This window comes from Bicyclus anynana, chromosome 4 (genome assembly GCF_947172395.1).
Source record: "Bicyclus anynana chromosome 4, ilBicAnyn1.1, whole genome shotgun sequence".
In the NCBI taxonomy this organism is placed as follows: domain Eukaryota; kingdom Metazoa; phylum Arthropoda; class Insecta; order Lepidoptera; family Nymphalidae; genus Bicyclus; species Bicyclus anynana.
Window position 1 is genome coordinate 6,630,881 of NC_069086.1, and position 23,949 is coordinate 6,654,829.

General features: G+C 36.6%; 2 protein-coding genes across 5 annotated transcripts in view; both read left to right on the forward strand.

Moving 5' to 3' along the window:
• Positions 1-15,800, forward strand: part of LOC112058416 (inter-alpha-trypsin inhibitor heavy chain H6) — a 34,561-nt gene extending 18,761 nt beyond the window's left edge. Inside the window, exons 18-28 of one of the 4 annotated variants that reach the window (XM_024099226.2) lie at positions 671-709; positions 1,333-1,365; positions 1,843-1,875; positions 3,339-3,368; positions 3,985-4,017; positions 5,475-5,507; positions 6,517-6,537; positions 7,463-7,510; positions 12,835-13,016; positions 13,720-13,874; positions 15,471-15,800. In XM_024099226.2, coding sequence (XP_023954994.2) covers positions 671-709; positions 1,333-1,365; positions 1,843-1,875; positions 3,339-3,368; positions 3,985-4,017; positions 5,475-5,507; positions 6,517-6,537; positions 7,463-7,510; positions 12,835-13,016; positions 13,720-13,874; positions 15,471-15,519 — 656 coding nt within the window. In that variant the 3' untranslated portion in view covers positions 15,520-15,800. The remainder of the gene's footprint in view (positions 1-670; positions 710-1,332; positions 1,366-1,842; positions 1,876-3,338; positions 3,369-3,984; positions 4,018-5,474; positions 5,508-6,516; positions 6,538-7,462; positions 7,511-12,834; positions 13,017-13,719; positions 13,875-15,470) is intronic. The other 3 variants (XM_024099227.2, XM_052891461.1, XM_052891462.1) reach the window with 3 other exon arrangements.
• A 3,987-nt stretch (positions 15,801-19,787) lies between these two features.
• Positions 19,788-23,924, forward strand: LOC112058414 (transmembrane protein 256 homolog). Its single transcript, XM_024099224.2, has 3 exons — positions 19,788-20,005; positions 20,120-20,395; positions 22,155-23,924. Exons 1-3 carry the CDS (start codon positions 19,934-19,936, stop codon positions 22,296-22,298), a joined length of 492 nt encoding a protein of 163 aa, XP_023954992.1. The 5' UTR covers positions 19,788-19,933; the 3' UTR covers positions 22,299-23,924.
• Positions 23,925-23,949: the final 25 nt, after the last annotated feature.

A 23,949-nucleotide genomic window follows, 5' to 3' on the forward strand; every position in this document is an offset into this window, starting at 1 on the left:
TTCCCAGTTGTGAAAGAATTTTTGAAATTGGTTCAGTAGTTACAGAAAATACTCAATACAAACAGACAAATCTTTCCTCTATAATATTCGTATAGATAATGTTCAAATTATGAAATGATGTTTTTTAATTGTGGGCGGTTCCCCACAGCTGGATCCCATAACTCCAAACATAATTTTTTCAACTGACCAGATTTTTTGTTGAACAGCCAGTAGATTTTTCTGTGAAACGCTCTGTGAAGAGCTTTCTGCTTGGTAAACAAATGCTTTTTTTCATTCCCAAGCCGCCATCCAAATAAAGTTCCAGATACTTAGCTTCTTCTGCTTGTGAAATTGGCACGTTGTTTAGCTTAACTGAAAAAAAGGTGAAAAAATGCCTCATAGCAAATGAGACTTGTGTGTAACCACCTCTTCTGTCAAGAGTAAACCAAAGGTAAAAAGGAGGTACAATGTCGGACCCAGAACGCTTCCTTGGGGTACTCCTGCATTTATAATAATATTATTATTATGAAGATTTGTGAGTCTTGCTTGACATAGAAATACCTATGTACCAAATACGACTGGGTTATATAATACCATTAGTTAAACATATTATAAACTTTTAAATTATTATATATAATAATTATATTATCATTGAGTATGTATAATAATATGATTTTGTGTTTCTAAATAGGCAAACGCTTCAGCAACGGTGCTTATGGAACTCAATTTGGTAAGTGCAAATAGTTATTTACACGATAGATACCTATTCAATCTTGATTTGAATATACAACATGGGTATACCATGTTGTATATTCAAATCAAGTTGGTAGGGAAAATTCTCAATTCTCTGCGTGTGTGAAGTCTACCAATTCGCATTGGGCAATCACGGTGGACTATTAGCCTAACCCCTCTCATTCGGAGAGGAGATACGTACTCAACAATGAACCGTATATATAATAACCGTAATAACCCATATTAATAAGGAAAACAAACTTTAACGTAAATATTGCGACGAGACTAGCCGTGTAAAGATCTCTGAAGAATTAACGAAAGTCGTATGGCAACCAATGAAAATTATTTTGAAAAAATCCCTATTTTAATAGGGGCAATCCTTGTGACGTTTCCGAACACGAATATTTTATCTAATATCGTGTCTTATTATTCCAATTATGAAATTAAAAAAAACATACATACAGCCGAACGTAGAACCTCCTCCTTTTTGGAAGTCGGTTAAAAAATATATTATAATTTAGCATAAATTCCTTATATTCTTTTTATTAATTTAATTTACATAAATATTTAACTTCTTATGTTTCCTGAGTAAGTACAATCATTCTTTTTTATTAATTTCAGTCGGTCAGACCCAGGGGGGATACGGTGCATTTGGTAAGCACATCTTGTCCTATAATTAACCTATTATACTTCTCTACTACCTAATGGTGTAGGAAAAATATCCTGAGGGAACCTGTATATGTGAGAATTTTCTCAATTCTCTGCGTGTGTGAAGTCTGCCGATCCGCATTAGGCCAGCATGGTGGAATATTAATTAATTACTAATATTACATACACAGCATTATTATAAATTCCGAATTACAGCAATTAAATTTCATTTGATTGCTGTAATTTCGAAAAAGTCAGACTGGGCTGGCTAATTTTTTGCGCAAGGAACAGTGTGGCTGACCAGCGCGGAAACGCAGCCATTATTCTTGCCTCCATTCCACGTGGACATGATTTTTACAGTTTTTAAAAATTAGGATAATTTAGCATAAGTTCCAATACATTCTCGATATTTAAAATTTACAGAAATATTCAACTTCTTATGTTGCCTGAGTAATTGCAATCATCCTTTTTTATTAATTTCAGTCGGTCAGAGCCATGCGGAACACAGTTCATCTGGTAAGTCAGCACTTCTAGTCATATAATTAACCTATTATACTCGTAGCTCTCACTATACCTTCGATAACCGCATGAGCTTCTCCATGCACGTTAACAAAGCGAGAAAAAAGGCCGCATACGTTATGCACCGCCTTTACGGTATGATAAATAAGAAAAGTAAATTGTCCCTTCGCTCAAAGCTAACGCTTTATAAAACTACGATCCGTCCGATCTTAACCTACGCTAGTGTAGTGTTTGCCCACCGTCCCAAAGCGACCCTCAGGCCGCTTCAAACCCTACAGAATCGTTTTCTGCGTCAAATCACGGGCGCGCCGTGGTTTTTACGCAATAATGACCTATGGAGATCTATGGAGATCTAGAATTACCGACAATAGCTAAGTACATGAAACAGCTCTCTCAAAACTATTTTAACAGAGCTGCCATCCATCCCAACCAACTAGTGGTTGAGGCCTGCAATTACACTCCCAACCTAAACGCTAACTGCAAGCAGAGGCGTCCCAAGAACGTCCTTTACGATCCAGACGATGACATAACAACCGACAATGCTTCCCAGGTAACACAATTACAAGCTACACAGCGTCTTCGCCGGCGAAGACGAGGTCCCCGATATCTAACGTCACCCGGACGTGGGTTTTCTAACTCACGATCTTGGGGGCGTCCGGACTGATTCACTCAGGTCACGGTTACCTCCTCCAGAATGGCCCCCTAAGCCGAGGTCCGAGTCTCATAGGAGACGCCCTTAGAGAGCCGTTCCGTCCTCTATCTTTCTTTCAGCCTTCGGGTCACAACAGGCGATGCTTCTGCGCTCGCCCAACCCCCCCGGTGACGCCGTAGTGGTTCCGCAGATAGCTATCGGCACCTACTCAGACAGGAAAAAAAAAAAAAACTATACCAAACGGTGAAGGAAAAACATCGTGAGGAAACCTGCATACCCGAGAATTTTCTTAATTCTCTGCGTGTGTGAACGTCTGCTAATCTGCAGCCAATCCAATGGGTCAGCGTGGCGGACTAATGCCTAACCCCTCTTATTTTGAGAGTAGACATTAAACATAGACAATACAGTGAAAGTGTTCAAAACAGCCAATAAAAACACCCGAAATAGAATTCATATCCGGTGTAGGCTGTCAATGTCATGTAATATTGTCAAATGTCAATGAGACACATGTTAAAAAGAAACATTAAATCGTAGACAGAGATGCATTAAACAAAAAAATCCTTAAATTGCTTTAAAACGCCCTAAACGAAAGCTACTACGCGAAGATCACTGACAATCTGTCAGGGTGTGAGTTACAAGCATGTTGTAATGAAAAAAATACATTTTATAATTAATACATAATAAAAAAATGCGGGTTCCATACATTTTTTTATTTTGGGTTTCAAGCCTTTTTTGTTCTTTTAAGATAAAAATAATTTGTTCTGCGCGCACTTTACGAATATTTTTGATTATTTTTTTTAAATTTCAGGTTTTAGCTACCACAGTTCGTCAGGCCAAAGTAAGTTATGAATTTAAAAATGTTTTTATATTATAATGCGTGTGTGTGTGTAGTGTGTGACGAGTATAGTCCATTTACTAATTCCGTAGAATTCTGACATTTCTATTTCCGTTTCCGGTGTTTCTATATGTAAAACACTTCTTGTCCTATAATTAATCTATTATACTTCTCTACTACCTAATGGTATAAGAAAAATATCCTGAGGGAACCTGCATATGTGAAAATTTTCTCAATTCTCTGCGTGTGAGAAGTCTGCCAATCCGCATTGGGCCAGCATGGTGGAATACTAAATAATTACTAATATTACATACACAGTATTATTGTAAATTCCGATTTACGAAGAGATTAAATTTCATTTGATTGCTTGTAATTTCGAAGAAGACAGACTGGGCTGGCTATTTTGCGCAAGGAACAGTGTGGCTGACCAGCGTGGAAACGCAGCCATTATTCTTGCCACCCTTCCACGTGGGCATGATTTGTTTAGTTATTAGGAATTAGGATAATTTAGCATAAGTTCCTTATATTCTTACTCATTATTTAAAATTTACAGAAATATTTAACTTCTTATGTTACTTGAGTAAGTGGTAATAGAATCGTCCTCTTTTATTAATTTCAGGCAGTCTGAGCCAGGGAGGATACAGTTCATCTGGTAAGTCAGCACTTCTTTTCCTATAATTAACCTATTATACTAGAAAAACATCGTGAGGAAACCTGAATACCTGAGAATTTTCTTAATTCTCTGCGTGTGGGAAAATCTGCTAATCTGCAGTCAATCCAATGGGCCAGCGTGGTGGACTAATGCCTAACCCCTCTTATTTTGAGAGTAGACATTAAACATACACAATACAGTGAAAGTGTTCAAAACAGCCAATAAAAACACCCGGAATTGAATTCATATCCGGTGCAGGCTGTCAACGTCATGTAATATTGTCAAATGTCAATATTACACATGTTAAAAAGAAACATTAAATCATAGACAGAGATTAATTAAACAAAAAAATCTTTAAATTGCTTTAAAACGCCCTAAACGAACGCTACTACGTGAAGATCACTGACAATCTGTCAGGGTGTTAGTTACAAGCATGTTGTCATGATAAAAATTCTTAATTAATGTTGTCAGCTAATGAAAAAAATACATTTCAAATAATTAATTAAAAAAAAAATACGGGTCCCACAATTTTTTTTATTTTGGGTTTTAAGCCTTTTTTGTTCTTTTAAGATAAAAATAATTTGTTCTGCTTAGTTGACACTCGGAATAAAGGCCCAGCCTCCATACAAAATTGAGACATATTCTTTATCAAAATCCTGAAAGAAGACGTACGAGTATACTCGTGACTCGTACTATAAATTTATATAGATGCCCGTAGAGTGCGCACAAGATAAGTCAGTATGCGACTAGTGGTGCACTTGATGCCAGCTTAGCTGCGATCTCTTTTATCCACCTAGAAAGACGATATTGGCCACGCGCAGGCCAAAGTAAGTTATGAATTTAAAAATGTTTTTTTATATTATAATGCGTGTGTGTGTGTGTGTATGTGTATGTGGGTAGTGTGTGACGAGTATAGTCCATTTACTAATTCCGTAGAATTCTGACATTTCTATTTCCGTTTCCGGTGTTTCTATATGTAAATCACTTCTTGTCCTATAATTAACCTATTATACTTCTCTACTACCTAATGGTGTAGGAAAAATATCCTGAGGGAACCTGTATATGTGAGAATTTTCTCAATTCTCTGCGTGTGTGAAGTCTGCCGATCCGCATTGGGCCAGCATGGTGGAATACTAAATAAACACTAATATTACATACACAGCATTATTGTAAATTCCGATTTACGAAGAGATTAAATTTCATTTGATTGCTTGTAATTTCGAAGAAGACAGACTGGGCTGGCTATTTTGCGCAAGGAACAGTGTGGCTGACCAGCGTGGAAACGCAGCCATTATTCTTGCCTCCATTCCACGTGGGCATGATTTGTTTAGTTATAAGGAATTAGGATAATTTAGCATAAGTTCCTTATATTCTTACTCATTATTTAAAATTTACAGAAATATTTAACTTCTTATGTTACTTGAGTAAGTAGAATCATCCTCTTTTATTAATTTCAGGCAGTCAGAGCCAGGGGGGATACAGTTCATCTGGTAAGTCAGCACTTCTTATCCTATAATTAACCTCTTATACTCGTAGCTCTCTACTATACCAAACGGTGAAGGAAAAACATCGTGAGGAAACCTGCATACCTGAGAATTTTCTTAATTCTTTGCGTGTGTGAACGTCTGCTAATCTGCAGTCAATCCAATGGGCCAGCGTGGTGGACTAATGCCTAACCTCTCTTATTTGGAGAGTCGACTCGTGGTCAATAGTGAGTCGAATATGGGTTAATGAGATTTAGAATTATTTTGAGAGTAGATATTAAACATAGACAATACAGTGAAAGTGTTCAAAACAGCCAATAAAAACACCCGGAATAGAATTCATATCCGGTGTAGGCTGTCAATGTCATGTAATATTGTCAAATGTCAATAAGACACATGTTAAAAAAAAAACATTAAATCATACACAGAGATGCATTAAACAAAAAATCCTTAAATTGCTTTAAAACGCCCTAAACGAACGCCACTACGCGAAGATCACTGACAATCTGTCAGGGTGTGAGTTACAAGCATGTTGTCATGATAAAAATTCTTAATTAATGTTGTCAGCAATGAAAAAAATAAATGTATTTTTTTAAGAATATTAAGTTCATGTACCGTCTTTAAGAGTTGTATCCTGTACAGTATATTTGTATCATAGCTTTTCTGCTAAATTAAAAAAAAAATATCGTCGAATTGAGAACTTTCTCCTTTTTTTGAAGTCGGTTAAAAATAAAGATTTTTTATTACCTACGCAAGTTCAAGGACATTAATTAATGCTATACTTAGCATTAACAATAATCCATGTAACACTTTAATTAATGTGTTTCATGGGTTATTCTATAGAATAATGAAATCCAATCATTTTAGATTTGAACAGTTTTTAAAATATTTAAAAACACAAGACACCATTGAATAATATTGAAAATTACTGATACGACGCTTCGTGTGACTCGTGTTTGATTCTGTGGCTTTTTAATCTGTGCTTTATTTCAAAATATAATATTTTTCATTTCAGACTTCAACCCATTATTACCTGGTAAGTTTTAACTTGCTACTTTGTAAATTAAGTCTCAATAGCTCAACGGTAAGAGCGGTCGGTCTCATCACCGAAGGGTGGTGGTTCAATCCTCACCCCGTTGGTCTATTGTCGTACCCACTCCTAGCACAGTCTATCCCTACTAGTTGGAGGGGAATGTGGATATTGGTTGTATCATAAAAGATATGACAAATATATTTATTCTGTTTTTTATTATCTTATGCAATTACTCGAAGACGCCTGAACCGATTTAATAATGATTATTTTTTTGTTTGAAAGGGTATAGTCCTGAGATGGACCCACTGTCATCATGTCAGGATGTGATGATAGATTTCTGGAGTAATCGAGGGGAACTTTAAAAAATTGTAAGCGCAATTAAAGCGCTTATTCATTACTTTATTAAGTACTTTAAAGCACTATAATTTAATGAAGGTCTGAAGTCGAAAACCGAAACACAGACGACCCTGTGTTCCTTTACCCCTACGTCTACCCTACTCCTACCCTACCCCTATCCTAAAAAAAATCCTACCTAAAAAATAGGAATTACAAATAAATAAAAAATATATATTACATCCCTATTAATCTATACTAATATTATAAAGCTGAAGAGTTTGTTTGTTTGTCTGTTTTTTGGTTTGGTTGTTTGTTTGTTTGCTTAAACGCGCTAATCTCAGGAACTACTGGTCCGATTTGAACAATTCTTTCAGTGATAGATAGTCCATTTATTGAGGAAGGCTATAGGCTATATACTATCCCCATATTCCTACGGGACCGAGAACCACGCGGGTGAAACCACGCGGCGTCAGCTAGTAGTATAATATTTTGTGGTTTGTTTTGGAGTCCAAATCTAATTTGGTTGCAGGAAAAGTATAAATAAATTCAATATAAATTTGGTGTTATGTGAAAAAGCAATTTCTTATTCCAGACCCAGGCCAAGTTTTTCTACCGCCGTCGCAGCCGCCGCCGCTGATAAGTAAGTCGAAATATAAAATAAATTATTTCGATAAAAGTATTAGGTAGGTATAGTTTATTTTTATTATTTTTTTTTTCTCGTTATAATAAGTAAAGTGAATAAATATACCAATCAACATCGTCGTCTTCATATCTATATACTAATATATCAAACCTCCATGGAGTTGCTGAATAGGGTAAAACTTGCTGTGCCGAACAAAAATGCTAGATCTCACATTAAAAATAAACTAACTTTTAGGCCAAGAATCACAAAAACTAATCTGGGGAGAAATGCTCCTATTGAAAGAATAGTGAGATCGTATAATAATATTTTTAAAATGGCAAATCTGGATATTTTCAATAGCAGTTCTAATTCTTTTAAAAGTAAAGTTAAAAAACATATGTCGATGAATAATGTACTTTAAATGCATTCTGTTTTTGTTTTAAATGTAATTTCTTATTGTTAATTCCCATTATTATTGTTGTAATTAAATTTTTTTTCTTTCTTTCTTTTAGTTTCTTTTTTTTTTTTAGTGGTAGGTAGATTTAGTTTTTGTTTCTTTTTTTTTAAATTAAGAATTGTATTAAAAGAAACGCATGTTGAGTTAGCCTGTAAGTGGGGTGTACAATGTAGCATATTACTTTTTAATGCATGTTATGTTTAATTAGTCATAAGTTTTTTGTATACAACGTTGGCTTCCGAATAAATAAAATAAAATAAAATAAAAATAAAATAAAATAGATGCTATACATATTTATGACGTATGGGAAATAAGCTGAGGATGTCGCTACGCGCAGGTCGTACTTTTTTTTTTTATTCTTTACAAGTTAGCCCTTGACTACAATCTCACCTGATGGTAAGTGATGATGCATGATCTAAGATGATCTAAGATGGAAGCGGGCTAACTTGTTAGGAGAAGGATGAAAATCCACACCCCTTTCGGTTTCTACACGACATCGTACCGAAACGCTAAATCGCTTGGCGATACGTCTTTGTCGGCCAAAGTCTCCCACCAGCCAGACCTGGAGCAATTAAGAAAACCTCAATCGGCCCAACCGGGGATCGAACCCAGGTCCTCCATCTTGTAAGTCCACTGCGTCCAAGACGCGTGAGGCAACTTCAGGTGGGAGGGAAGCGCGCGCGGTTTGATTCACCGTCGCCACGCCGCACCGCTACCGCTGATATCTAAAATCTTGCGCATCTAAACACACGATGTTCTAGAAAGTTATAAAAATTGCATCCGACTGTACCTCTGCACTGACCACTAGAACAGTGAAGAAACCATAGACAGAAGCAATGGGTGTGTTCAAAAGGTATAGGGATAATGACAGTTTTTTAAATTGTATATAAATTAAGAGTATGCTAATAGTAAAGCAATTTTGTAAAAGTAACAGGGTATCTGCGATCATTACTTTCGGAGCTACAGGGATTTAAAGGATCAGATTTGCGGCGCTGCCGCGGATCCCTGAAAAACGCCCCATACAAAATGGTACGATCTTATGACGTCGTAGGCAATTAATGATCGTTAGATTTGTATGGGCGTTTAAACAAAATTACTTATATCTTTGTTATTTCTGCGTTTATGTTTATCTATACTAATATTATAAAGAGGTAAAGTTTGTAAGTTTGTAAGTTTATCACATTCTTTAAATGGGGTAATCTTCGGAACTACTGGTCCGATTTCAAAAATTCTTTCACCAGTAGAATGCTACACTATCGGGGAGTGCTATAGGCTATATATTTTATATAGGTATCATATATATTAGCCGAGTTATCACAGTTTTTGTAATACAGGTCGGACCGAAAATCCTCTTAAACAGACTTATTCGCATGCGCTGCCTTAACTATTGTGTAAAATTTAAATTAATGCATAGAGACTTATTAAATTTAATTATTAAATTTAATTAAAATAAATTGTTTAATAATCACAAGGATATTATGGAGATAAGATTTGCCCTTTACAGTATGTTAATTACTTAAATAGTTTCGGAGATAATACAAAATTTCCAAAAGACGCAGAAATTCCGCTATATGACGCCCCGCGCTTTCATTTACGTAGTTCCCGTTCCCGTGTGAATATGGGGATCAAACATAGCCTATGACACTCGCAAATAACGTAGCTTTCTATTGGTAAAACAATTTTCCAAATCGGTCCAGTAGATCCAAAGATTACCTCCTACAACCACACAAACTTTACCTCTTTATATTATTAGCATAGAAGTCTCTATTTCCCTTTGTCATCGCACCACTCTCGAAGGGCTGGACCGATTTTGCTAAGGGTAGGAGTAAGATAGAGATTTTATAGAGTAGGGTAGGGTACGGGTAGGGAAGCGTAGGGGTAGTGTAGGGGTAGGGTGGGGGTAGGGGTAGAGGTAGGGTAGGGGTAGGGTAGAGGTACGGGTAGGATAGGGAAGCGGTAGGGTAGGGTCAGGATAGGCGTGAGATAGGGGTACGGGTGGGATAAGGGTAGGAAAGGGATAGGGTACGGGGAGGGTAGTGGTAGGATGGGGGTAGGGTAGAGGTAGGGGTTGGGTAGGGTAGGGTTGAGGTAGTGGTAGGGTAGGGTAGGGGTAGTAGTAGTAAAGTTGACATCGAATTTTACGCGGACGAAGTCGCGGGCGTCCGCTAGTAGTTCATATATTAAAAAATGTCACATTTAATGTAAGGAAGCTAAAACTGTATGAATTTTCATATAATTACGATAAAATATTTTGAAATTTTATAATCTTATTTATTTTACAAATATCCAGTAAATCTTTGCTTTTTATGTATAAATTAGTTAACATTGACCTTATTTACCCGAATGTATCATTAAAATCAATAAATTCAAACCTAGTCATCATCCCCATTTTCGATTGTGAGATGGTCAATTTCAGTCTATTCGCCATTGCAATCTGTTAAGCTATTCTTTTTAACGATACTTTTATAACTCGCAAGTTCGAGTTTCCAATTCATATATCTCTCTCTCTGTTTAACACGATACTATAGAATGAGAAAGATAGCGGTGAATTCGAAACTCGTACTTGCGAGTTATGAATTTTACGCCCTCAGAATAGAGAACTTAGTATTCGAGAGTTTACGGCTTATCTAATGTACATAGTCATCACCATCATTAACAACCCATATTCGGCTCACTGTTGAGCCCGAGTCTAATATACTCCACCACGCTGGCCCAATGCGGATTGGCCGATTTCAAACACGCAGAGAATTGAGAAAATTCTCATGTATGCAGGCTTCCTCACGACGATATTCCTACACCGTTTGAGACACGTGATATTTAATTTCGTAGAAAGAACATAACTGGAAAGTTGGAGGTACATGACCCGGCTTCGAATCGACGTGATAGCCCAGTGGTCATGTGGTCACTGGGCTATCACGTCAGCCTAGCCCTATATGAGGAGAGCCCTAGCCCAGTGGTTATGACCACTGCGCTATCACGTCACTCAGTATACATATGAGTATTTATACTAAATCTGAGGCTTTGAGCTAAACTGCAGACGGAGCACGGACAGACAGACGGACATCAACATCATCATCATATCAGCCGATGGACGTCCACTGCAGGACATGGGCCTTTTGTAGGGACTTCACGATCACGATACTGAGCCACCTGCATCCAGCGAATCCCTGCGACTCGCTTGATGTCGTCAGTCCACCTGGTGGGGGGTCGGCCAACACTACGCTTACTAGTGCGGGGTCGCCATTCCAGCACCTTCGGACCCCAACGTCCATCGGCTCTCCGAACTATGTGCCCCGCCCATTGCCACTTCAGCTTCGCAAGTTGTTGAGCTATGTCGATGATTTTGGTTCTTCTGCGGATCTTCTCATTTCTGATTCGATCACGCAGAGATACTCCTAACATAGCTCGTTCGCCCGCTGTGTGACTCTGATCCTTCTTATGAGGCCCATAGTTAGCGACCAAGTCTCGGAACCATAAGTCATATAGCAAAACTATAATGTTTTCTTATTCATATTTCCGTACCTATAGTCATCGGACTAGTATTACTGAGACGGGCAGCGTGACGTCAGGAATGTGTATTCAGCAATGAAAATCTTCGTATAATTCCAACAAAGTGTATTATCACCAACAAAGATCGCGCTCGACTGACTACCAGACGACAAAATAATTACCGACTATGACTCAAACAGTTTTACAATTCAAAATGGTTTCTGTATCTTACAACTACTTTTTAATTATACAGTTTTACGGCTTATTCTAATATTATGAAATTAATATCATTATAATATTTAAATTAATTATAAAATGTAAATAGTTTACTTTAATCTGAGTTTAAATAATAAAGCTAAAGATAGAATCTTTAGGTTTAGTCAAATCAGTATCTTATAAACGAAAAACTGTAATCATGACATTGAAGAATTATTATCAGCAAATAACAGACAATGTTTATAATAACATATAGATAGTTTAGTATATTTATAGTTTGTTAGATGGAACTCGCAGGCCCTCGTAACACTAGGTACTGAAATATTTTATAGTCAGCTTGTATTCTAAGTTGATAAACTACTGAGGTTGCGTTCATACAACGCATTAGTATCTACTTGTAGATATTTTTCCGTAAATTTATAAATTAGTAACTGTTGATTATTTTTAGGGAGTCCCGTACATAAAAGAATAAAACGAATCCTTATAAGATCACTTTCTTGTTCGTCTGTCTGTCTGTGGAGACCCTATAAAACCGAATGCGTGTTGTTAGTTAGTTATTAGTGTAATGAAGTTGAAAATCAAGTTTTAAACTCAATTACGCGTTTTTATAATAAACTGCCACATGAAGCCACTGAAATGTCTCTCAAAAAGTTCATTCAAAATGTTTATTAAACGCAAGCTTTTAGGAAAGACTTATTATAGTGTTAATGATTATATAAATAATAAAAAACTTGGTGTTAAAGTGTATTAAACGACTGTGTGCTTAGTTTAAAATAAGTTTGTAAAATGGTGGTAAACAAAAAAAAAAACTTTGGCTGAGTTTGTTGTGGGCTCTTCTCGGACCAAGGCTCGTTTGGAACCCTCGTAACTTTAATTTTAAGTTTTCGACTATTATTAACACCATTAGATTAAGTTATGACATAATCCTGACATTTCAAAAGTGCTTGTAAAGTAAGCATAATTGAAATAAATGAATTTTGAATTTTGACCACAAGCCAAAGAAAAATCTCAAACTGCACATTGGTAGTTTAATATTTTAACAAACACGAGGTCTGAAATTCGAGAAATGCACGGCAAAACTGCGCATTTCTAATCCTGAACTATTAGCGAGTCCGACTAGCACTTGTTCGGTTTATCTTTTGCATTTTTACATATTTTTTTTATTTTTTTTCGTGTCCTGTATGTACGGATGTAGTTACCACCACCCCTACGACGACTACTCTTAATGCTGAGCTACAAGCAGTGTATCATCTAGAAGGCTACGAGTGGGCACTCGATAACATAAATACCAACGAAGACGCCTTCATGTGGATTGATTTTCAAGGATTGCAAGTCACCCTGAAGCTCTCCAAAGATGCCAATGTAAGACTATGACATTTCTTATCCTATATAAACTGCATAAAATATTATATTATTTGAATAGGTATTTTATTATTTGTTATTTAAACACGCGTGTACAATTATAACAAATAATGAATTAACGAATGACAAAGACACTTTATCATTCGTTAGTATTATAGGACTCAAAAGTGATTACAAATGTAAGAAAACTAATGTCGAACAAAGGTTATGATTCACAAAACTTGTCGGGACAACTTAATTAACAAATCAAACTGTAACCAAAATAGAATGGTAGAGAATGACCTTGAGTGGAGTCACGCACTTGTGAACGATGTGTGTAGGGTTAAAGGATCCTTTGAGTCTTAACAAACACCCCCCTTTTTCACTCAAGTCTCTCCCCGCCTATCCTAAGTAACCGATAAAAAATTACACAACAAGAGATGTGGACGGCTCGAACGCCACGAGCACACTGAAGCCCACGCGAGATCGAGCGACGTTATATCCGTCACAGACTACATTTCCTACACTATTTATTAAATAAACGCGGCGATAACATTAGGTATTTTTTAGAACGAAGGTCCTTTACTATAAATGAAACAGATGGAAATCAAACGTAAGGAAAAAGCGTTGCATCCCGCGTTTTATTTCTAAACGGGACGTCTCACGAGGCCAGACGGTTTATTCAATATACCTAAAGTTAACCTCAATTTGTCGATCCATACAGCCCCCTCAAGAACCCGGAGGAGACTACGAGTGTTGGCCTAAGGCACCGGCCAACTCAGAGAAGGGATTGTGGTGCGTGTATCTCACACGATGCTTAGCTGCGCGCAACTACACGTACGATGACTACACGAATAAGTCCTGCTATGTCGACAACAGGTAATTCATTGATCTATCCATAGACATTCGCAAACAGCTGCCTCAAACCGCCGGAGGAGACCACAAGCCAGCCCGCAGCCGGGAGAGTCATCCCACGTACAAAAGGCGGACCAGCGTCCGTGGCACATCGATTCTCTTTCTACAAACGCTAACGCTTCGAAAATGAAAAATATATGGGAATGACATTTACTATCGACAGGTCACGTTATTTTTTTTATTCTTAATAACGGTGTAGGTTAACGATTTATTAATCTGTGGTTAACGGTGTAGGTTAACGATTTAGTTTTAATGTCAGTAATTTTTTTTTGAATTGTAATCTTATCGTTTACTGTTTGTTAACCCAAATAAATAAAAAAAAAAAAAAAAAAAGATAGCTCTCGACTACAATCACACTTGATTAAAAATTTTCATCAAACATTAAATAAACAGATGGGTGAAGATCTGGGAAGAAGAAGATGGGTTAAAGCGGTAAAAAATGCACTTCAGCATATTTTATTACGCACTGTACATAATAATCTATATACCTATATAAAAGAAAGTCGTGTTTGTTACAACACTTATAACTCGAGACCTGCTGGACCGATTTTCATGGTTTTTGATTTTTTGGATTTGTCTCCGCCGAGAATAGCAGATTTTTTTTTTTCCTTTACAAGTTAGCCCTTGACTACAATCTCACCTGATGGTAAGTGATGATGCAGTCTAAGATGGAAGCGGGCTAACTTGTTAGGAGGAGGATGAAAATCCACACCCCTTTCGGTTTCTACACAGCATCGTACCGGAACGCTAAATCGCTTGGCGGTACGTCTTTGCCGGTAGGGTGGTAACTAGCCACGGCCGAAGCCTCCCACCAGCCAGACCTGGACAAATTAAGAAAATCTCAATCTGCCCAGCCGGGGATCGAACCCAGGACCTCCGTCTTGTATATCCACCGCGCATACCATTGCGCTACGGAGGCCGTCAAAAACAATAAAAACTCGAAGAATAAATAATTATGAACGATGAATAATTTTCCTTATATGTTAATTTGTTGTCCATCCTGTCAAATACTGTGATGATTGACATTTATACGTGCGTTCAGAAATACTGACAAATAATTAACATTTTCGCGTGCGTTCATAAATTTATTTTGTGTAAATTAAAGTTTCTATTTCCGAAAACAATTTTCGGATTTATTCTCATATGTGAAGTTTGCACAAAATCGGTTGTCAATTGTCATTTATCACATTTTTTGATAGGAGTAGGGTAATGTAGGGTATGGGGTAGGGAAGAAGTGCAAATAAATAAATAAATAAGTCAAAGCGAAGCTCGACCGGGTCCGCTAGTCTATAATATAAAAATGAATGTATGAAATGTGTTGCTAAGCGCAAATCTCGAGGAAGGCTGAACAGATTTGGCTTATTCTTTTTTTTGTACTATTCCTTGAAGTACAAGGATGGTTCTTGCGAAGAGAAAATTTAAAAAATCTAAGTGGTAGGGTTAGGTGGGAGTAGGGTAGGTTATGGTTAGGAAAGAAATGCACACAAGTAAAAACGAAGCTTGACCGGGTCCGCTAGCGAGTATATAATATTAACACTCTTTACTCTATTTTGTCAACAGGTATGCTGGTGTATGTTGCCCAAAAAATGAAATAGACAGGAAGCTTTAAAATTAAAAAAAAAACAACTAGCTACCTACCTCTACGGTCTACCACACGAGTACAAATTTTATAAATAAGCAAGTAATGGTACATGTTTGTAAGTTTGACCAAAAAATAAAACCTCGCCTCATCTCGTTGCGGAAAAATTAATCAATGTATTACTTGTGGCGCCCCCGAGTCAGGTTTTTAAACATATTTCCCGTCACGTATGTTACTTAATATGTAAATCTTTCAATAATTCATAATATTATAGATTAAATAAAATGGAAGTTTTATTGTACCTACTAAAATGCGTTTTATTTACTTACTAAAATGTTATGACGTCACAAATTTTGCATGAGCATATAAGCATAATTACAAATAGAAAATGAAAAGGTATTTTATTTTAACACAGATTCTTTGTGACTTACTCTATCATAACTTGAAAAGAAGTTCAAAAGAACATTTTACCTTTATTATTATTTTTTTTTATTCTCTCATTTATTTATTAGTCTTTTTTTAATTTTTAACAATGTTGATATAAAAATAAAATACAAAACACTTCGTGTGACTCCGTTATGCCGGAAGTGCGTATTCACCAACCAGGAGGTTCTTAAAGTCCTTTGTAACCTCGACGTGAATAGTCCCGTCCTAGTGGCCCGGATGGAATACCGTATTTATCCATTGTGCCCCTGAGTTAGCTCCAATCTTGACGCGCCTCTCTCTTCATACAGCTCAAATCCCTACATCGTGGAAAGTTGCGAATGGGCAATCAGTACCAAAGAAAGGAAGTCGCGCTGCGCTCCCTGCGTACAGGATTCCCGCTGATCTTTGCTGCTAGTTATCTGATTTCCTAGGGAACGGTCATTTCGAGTATCGTTGATGGTTGCTCATCTGACTTATAGGACATCAATGCCGGTGTACTTCTGGGATCTATTATTTCCGCTACTCTTTTTCTGTTGCATATCAACGATCTGCTCAACCCCGGTATCTTTGGGTATGCAGATGACAGCACAGTATCGGAGAGTTACACATCTAGCCCTAGAGCCAGCGGTGCTGAGACTCTTGAGCTCAGAGAGGTTTTGGTCGACCGCGTGAGCAATAACCTGAAGATAGTGTCAGATTTGGGTGACACCAATTTGGTTAAGTTCTACGCTACCAAGACTCAAGCATGTGTATTTACTGCGAAATGGAGCCCTTTCACCTTGGCTCCTACTTTCCAGAGTATATCTGTTCCAATTAGCGATCAAATTGAGCTTTTGAGTATCACCATTTCATTCAACCTCAATTTCAATAAATGCATCGAATCTAAAGCTGAAATTGCAGCCAAAAAACTGGGAATTCTGAATAAGGTCAAGCAGTACTTCACACCCCAACAACTTCTAACACTCTACTAGGATTTACTCTAAAAATTTGGATTTCCGGCGGTTGTGTTTCCTGACACTTATAATTTGAACACCTTCAAAGCAAAGTGAATAGTCATCTTCTAGGTAAACGAGCTACAACTTAGACCGCATTAATGCTTACCATCAGGCTTAATTGTAGTCAAGCGCTGACCTTTATTGCATAAAAGAAACTTCTGTACTTCTGCTGTTCTCCCACACACATGAGAATATGTATTTTTATATCGATATAATATACTAGCGGTATATCATATCGGTTCGGTATATCGCACATTGGATCCCCAGCAACACTACAAGAGGCGTTCGGCGACCTGGGCGGCCTGCTAAGCTTCTGGAGCGAGCTCGGCTGGCTGGAGTGACTCCAGCGAGGACCAGCACCAAAAGGACCTAACAGCCAACCCTAGTGCCCAAGTGCGGAAAAGGCCCGGGAATAAGAAGAAAAAGAAGATCATATCATAGTAAAATTTACTAAGGTTTGTTAAAAAAACGCATGGTGTGAAAATATTACTGCTTAAAAATTAATATAAAAAAATTTGGGAATGCCCTCTGATTTTTTTTTCGTACGATTTCAGTCTTTAGTTCAACCATTTCTAAGTACTCTCCAACTTCACTAGCCAAACTCTAGCAACCTTTTTTTGTTACACTATGGCTTCACATCTCCAATAATACACTGTAATCTTTGCTTCACAATACATAATTATATCAAGTAAATTTGATATAATTATCCCTGTCAGGGCGAAAGTGGTCAAATCTCTGTTAATCAATGGTACTCTATGGGTCAAATCTTAGATACATATGTACAGGGTGTGGCGTAAATAATGGATAACCCTGTACCTGCCGAAGAGCCTCCAAATGGGCTATTCGAATATAGATTTTTTTTTATTTATTGAAGTTTCGTTTTGAGAAAAATGGCTTAAGTCATGTTTTTATAAAAATGGGTACTTTCACTTACTAATTTTGCTACAGTAATCTCAAATTTTGGAATTTTCTTTTTCTGTTTTTTTTATAATATAGCTTAAGAGTTGTGCTACTGTTATTGATAAGGAATTTCTAATTCGTTACTCTAGTTTTGGCAAAAATTAACATGAAAGTTCAAAAAAGCCTTATTGATTATTCAGTTTGTTAATTTTGTACATCATATGGTTTAAAAAATCTCTATTAGAGCTGATTTGCCCATTATCTTAAAAACATGCTTGCTTAATGCAGATTCCGAAACGGTATAATACTTATTACATATCGCGATATTTACGAAAAAAATTGGCAATAGTCAAGAACATGTCCTTGTTTTATTTTTATTAAGTAAATTATTAAGCTATCACAAACAAATTATCTATTGCAATTTAAGTTGACTAGGTTTACCAGTGGGTGTGTGGGTTGTTTTAAAAAATAAATAAAAAACATAAAACGATTTTTTTTTATTGAAAAAGCTAAAACACAAAAGTTTACATTTTAAACTAAATGTTCAAAATGGCCGCCATTTGCGGCAATGCAGGCCCTGCAACGACGGATGAATGACCTTTTCAGGCGTCGTACAAAGCCAGATCTCTTTATTTCGTCAGCAGCTTGAAAAATCCGGACCTTTAATTGTTCCAGGGATGTTATCTCCGTCTTGTAGACCTTTTCTTTTAAACATCCCCAGTAAAAAAAGTCGAGAGGATTCAGATCAGGAGATCTTGGCGGCCACAAAAACCACTGCCAGATAACCACTGGTTACAAAATGATGGTTGCCCTGCTCACTACGCACGCATTGTCCGGGATCACCTGAATGATGAATACAATGAGAGATGGATTGGTCGTTTAGGACCCATTTTGTGGCCGCCAAGATCTCCTGATCTGAATCCTCTCGACTTTTTTTACTGGGGATGTTTAAAAGAAAAGGTCTACAAGACGGAGATAACATCCCTGGAACAATTAAAGGTCCGGATTTTTCAAGCTGCTGACGAAATAAAGAGATCTGGCTTTGTACGACGCCTGAAAAGGTCATTCATCCGTCGTTGCAGGGCCTGCATTGCCGCAAATGGCGGCCATTTTGAACATTTAGTTTAAAATGTAAACTTTTGTGTTTTAGCTTTTTCAATAAAAAAAAATCGTTTTATGTTTTTTATTTATTTTTTAAAACAACCCACACACCCACTGGTAAACCTAGTCAACTTAAATTGCAATAGATAATTTGTTTGTGATAGCTTAATAATTTACTTAATAAAAATAAAACAAGGACATGTTCTTGACTATTGCCAATTTTTTTCGTAAATATCGCGATATGTAATAAGTATTATACCGTTTCGGAATCTGCATTAAGCAAGCATGTTTTTAAGATAATGGGCAAATCAGCTCTAATAGAGATTTTTTAAACCATATGATGTACAAAATTAACAAACTGAATAATCAATAAGGCTTTTTTGAACTTTCATGTTAATTTTTGCCAAAACTAGAGTAACGAATTAGAAATTCCTTATCAATAACAGTAGCACAACTCTTAAGCTATATTATAAAAAAAACAGAAAAAGAAAATTCCAAAATTTGAGATTACTGTAGCAAAATTAGTAAGTGAAAGTACCCATTTTTATAAAAACATGACTTAAGCCATTTTTCTCAAAACGAAACTTCAATAAATAAAAAAAAATCTATATTCCTATAGCCCATTAGGAGTCTCTTCGGCAGGTACAGGGTTATCCATTATTTACGCCACACCCTGTATATAGGTGTCAAAGTGTCAAAGGGTCAAATATAGTCCGTCACCTTAGACTATTCAGGTTATTAATGGTCGAAGTCAGTCACAAAAAAACTCATATTCTTGGGTAAAAGACAAAAGTGATCTGTAATTTATATGAATCTTCTACATGATTGACATTTAGTGAGATTGACATTGGAATTTGGCAATGACGTTGACATTGTCAATGACAACTGACAATTGGAAATTGGAAATCTTTTGCATTTTTCTGTCTGATTTTCTTTAACTAAAAATTTATAACAGCTCTATTGCGATTTGTGATCCTTCCTCTTTCTCTTTCCTGATCTTAAATTGACTTTTTATAAAAGGTATGGTTAATCTCGTCGATACACTTATGTTAAATACGGTGGCGGAGGGAACTATGAATATTTTACGCAATATCGTAAGTGTCTGCTTTGAACAAAATTATTGTCTATACAGAAACACATCGTATTATCTTTATCGAGCAGATTTGATGATAACAGTATATAAAAATGTATTGCGTCAATGATTCCAGGGACTGTTTAAAAGTAAGCAGCCTGTGAATCCTCCGCCGGCAATTATAATCAAGATGCCTTTATGGGAGCTAGCGCAAGAGGCTGGGCCGTTCGTGCGGCTAGCGGGGATAAGTGGAGCTACGGCCGTGGTTCTAGGCGCTATGGGCGCTCATCGAACATTCCCAGAAACAGAGAGTAAAGAAGACCTTAAGAAAATTTTTGAAACTGCTAACAGATTTCATTTTCTCCACACACTTGCCCTTATGACGGTACCACTGTGCAGGCGACCTTATATTGTAAGTTAATATAACTAATACTCATTGTTTTGTAAGTGTCGTTTAACTTATTATCTACACTTAATATTATATGTGCGAAAGTATGTATGTCTGTCTGTTACCTTTTCACAGCTAAACCGCTGAACCGATTTGAACAAAATTTAGTACACAAATAAAGTCTATCTTGGAGCAGAACATAGGCTACCTTTTAGCATAGGCAAAAGAAGTTGTGGTCGTCCGCTAGTTTATTTATAATATAATTAAATCCTTAATTTACTGAATTATTTACATTACAATATTACAATACAATATACATCATTGACATTGATCCTTCTTTCTTTAGCTTGTCCTTGGGCACAGGCCTCCTCCAGACACTTTTCTTTTGCTTTCCTTCTCCAGGTACCTCTTGTCTGTCTGATGTCTTCTTTGGCAAGGGTGTATTATTTTTACAGTACAAAGCTACAGTAGTAGCTTAAAAATAAAAAAAAATATAATTGAAGAAACCTGCATACCAGAGAAATTTCTTAATTCTCTGCATGTGTAAAGTCTGCCATTCTGCATTGGGCCAGTGTGCTGGACTATTGGCCTAACCCCTCTCAGAGAGGAGACGCATGCTAGGCTTATTGGTGTTAATATTAATTGTAACATGACATAAGAGAATGAAAAGGAGCCAGTGTTGTCTCTATTGTCATGTTAATGCACTTTCGTTTTAGACATGATATTGAGACGAAATAGTGAGCATATACAATATTCTGCTATTCTCAAGTTGTTAAGCCATTTTTTACCAATCTGTCAAATTATCTGAAATAGCATTAATATCAAATATTAATCTAAACTACCACCAAAGATATTGTGCTATTAGATAACACATGAATACAATCAATATGAAATTTTGATGCTTTAAATTTTGTTCTTTATCTGGTTTTAGAAATCAGATTGCAATTTCTGATTAGTGTCTAGGCATGGTGTACATTGATGATTTAAATTTACACAATAAATGATCATGAAGCCAATCCTTATTCCAACAGCCAAATCTGTTTTGTAGTTTCAGCTTATAGGGATAACAAACATTCACACACACAAGAACCTCTAAAATACAAGTATTACTCTGGTGACCCAACTGAATGATTTTTTCTGCTCCATAATTAATTAATGTTTTTTCAAAAATTTCAGCTGTTATAAAATCAAAATATATCCACAGTGAGGTCAAGGTATTGCAGTCAAATCTCTGGGGTCTTAGATATCTACCTATTGTTGAACCCATTTCTATACACTACTGTAGAACTAGTACAGTCATTTGGTTGAAGAAAGGGATATAAATATATATATTATTAAAAGACAGAATGCTTAGTCACACAGCGGGCGAGCGTATCTCTGTGTGAATTTTTGTGAAATTGAATCAGAAATGAGGAGATCCGCAGAAGAACCAAAGTCACCGACATAGCTCAACAAGTCGCGAAGCTGAATGCTGGCAATGGGCTTGGCACATAGTTCGATGAGCCAATGGAATGGCGAGCCCGCACTACAAAGCACAGTGTTAGTTGACCCCCTACCAGGTGGACTGACAACATCAAGCGAGTTGCAGGGATTCGCTGGATACAGGTGGCTCAGTAGCGTGATGTTTGGAAGTCCCTACAAAAGGCCTATGTCCTGCAGTGGATGGCCATCGGCTGATATGATGATGATGATGAAAAGACTTGGTACTTTTAATTACTACAAAGAGTAATGATGCGTTTGAAGATTTTAGCTAGTTAACTAGCAATGCAATTTTCCTTTGCAGGCTGGCACATTCTTTATAGCAGGAATGGGACTCTTCTGTGGCACGTGCTATTACCATGCTTTCACTGGAGAACGCGCATTGCGTCGTCTAACGCCTGTCGGCGGCTCTTTTCTCATTCTGGGGTGGATCGCGATGGTACTGTAGATTTCCTAGTTTGAATATTCTTTTCTAAACAGAAGATGTAAGTAGGATTTCATTCCAGACTTTATAATGTTATGATTTTAGTCATAAGCAGTGGTGTAGCGTAACTTTGTAATGTAGCTTAGTAATGGGGGCAAATGGCCCAGGCGGCATACAATTTGATTAGACATTCCAAAAAAAATTGGAAAATCTAAATGTTCACTCCTCTAAGATTCAATAAACAAAATCTAGCACAAAAGTATGGCTCTTCAAAGCCTGTAATAATGTTGGAATCTTTTCATATATTGTGCCTTTTGATGTGACAATGTCATAAAATTCGATCCCCCGCTCTAGGGTTGCCAATTTTTTTTTACAAGAAATAATAATATTCTGGTCTATGAAGGTACTATACAGTATTTTAGGAAAACGAACATTTTCTTTTGAAAAATGCAACCATTCCATCAATCAGTATTTTCTTATGACGTTGTCACATTCAATTATCGTCAGGAAACCGACTTTACAGACAAACGTGAATTTCAATCTGCACAGTGAAATCCACGCTACGTCACTGTTTATAAGTGACATGTTATTGAGACTTTATTTCACATGTACAGTATGCGTCAAATATGAAGTTGCAACACGCCAAACAGCATATAACTTCTCTGGGATAATTTTGTATCCAGCGCAGCTAGACGCCTCGTGTTCAGATCAGACTTCAAGTTTGGGGCATACTATAACTGTAATCTTTGGTGTTGTGGAAATATATTGTGTGTGTTGGTATTTGTGAGTAGTAAGTTAATATTTATCACATTTAAATTAGTTTATAGGATTAGCTTTTTATCTTTAAAGTTTAAAGACAATTTATCCTTGGGTTTCAATATTTACTATAATAATATATTTATAACAGTTTGTATATTTTGTTTTATATTGTAGTATCATTGTTAGGTGTTCTGAAACCATTAAATATTAGTAAATAATATGCTCAGTAATTTAGTTAAATATTTTATTTATCTCATGTAAGCAAACTGGAATCCCTACGTACAAGTATATTTAAAAAAAAAGTGTCACCTGACTATCACTCTTTTTGTAGATTAAGAACCTGTGACAGCCAGCTCTGTCATTTGCTCAATGCATCATTTGCTATTGATGAAAATTTATCAGCCCACGGTACTCCTACCATGGCGTATGGTAGGCAGCTATCTATATCTTGGCAAATTCGTTTGTAACACTAACAATGGTCCGCGCGGGCCGGGAGAAGGTAGCTATGCTCCGCGCGCTCATCTTTATACCCGCGCACTACCACATACCCACGCAGTCCTTCTCCCGTCGCCCGCATATCATGGGAGTGTCATCAATGAACTTGCCAAGGCTATTGTTTGGTTTGGACCTCAATGATTTTATGATGTAGCAGGTTTCAAGAGTACATGATCTGTGTTCTTGTCTGGCCATTACAGGTTTTTAGTCCTTTTATGATAAGTTTTGGGTAGTACAATTGTAAATAATACAATGTTATGGTAATTATTTTAATTAATTCATAAGTATGTCAGTTTTATTTAAGGACCATTGGTAGATGTTTTTATTTGGATCATTATTGTTGGTGAGGCAATTGTAAAATTTTACTTATAATATTAAAGAAAAATATCCTTGAAATCTATTTTATTTAATCAAAATTATA

Coding starts and splice junctions, on each gene's coding strand:
- LOC112058414 (XM_024099224.2), top strand. CDS start 19,934: ATGGTTAATCTCGTCGATACACTTATGTTAAATACGGTGGCGGAGGGA. Junction 20,006..20,119: donor TGAATATTTTACGCAATATC/GTAAGTGTCTGC, acceptor CAATGATTCCAG/GGACTGTTTAAAAGTAAGCA. Junction 20,396..22,154: donor TGTGCAGGCGACCTTATATT/GTAAGTTAATAT, acceptor TTTCCTTTGCAG/GCTGGCACATTCTTTATAGC.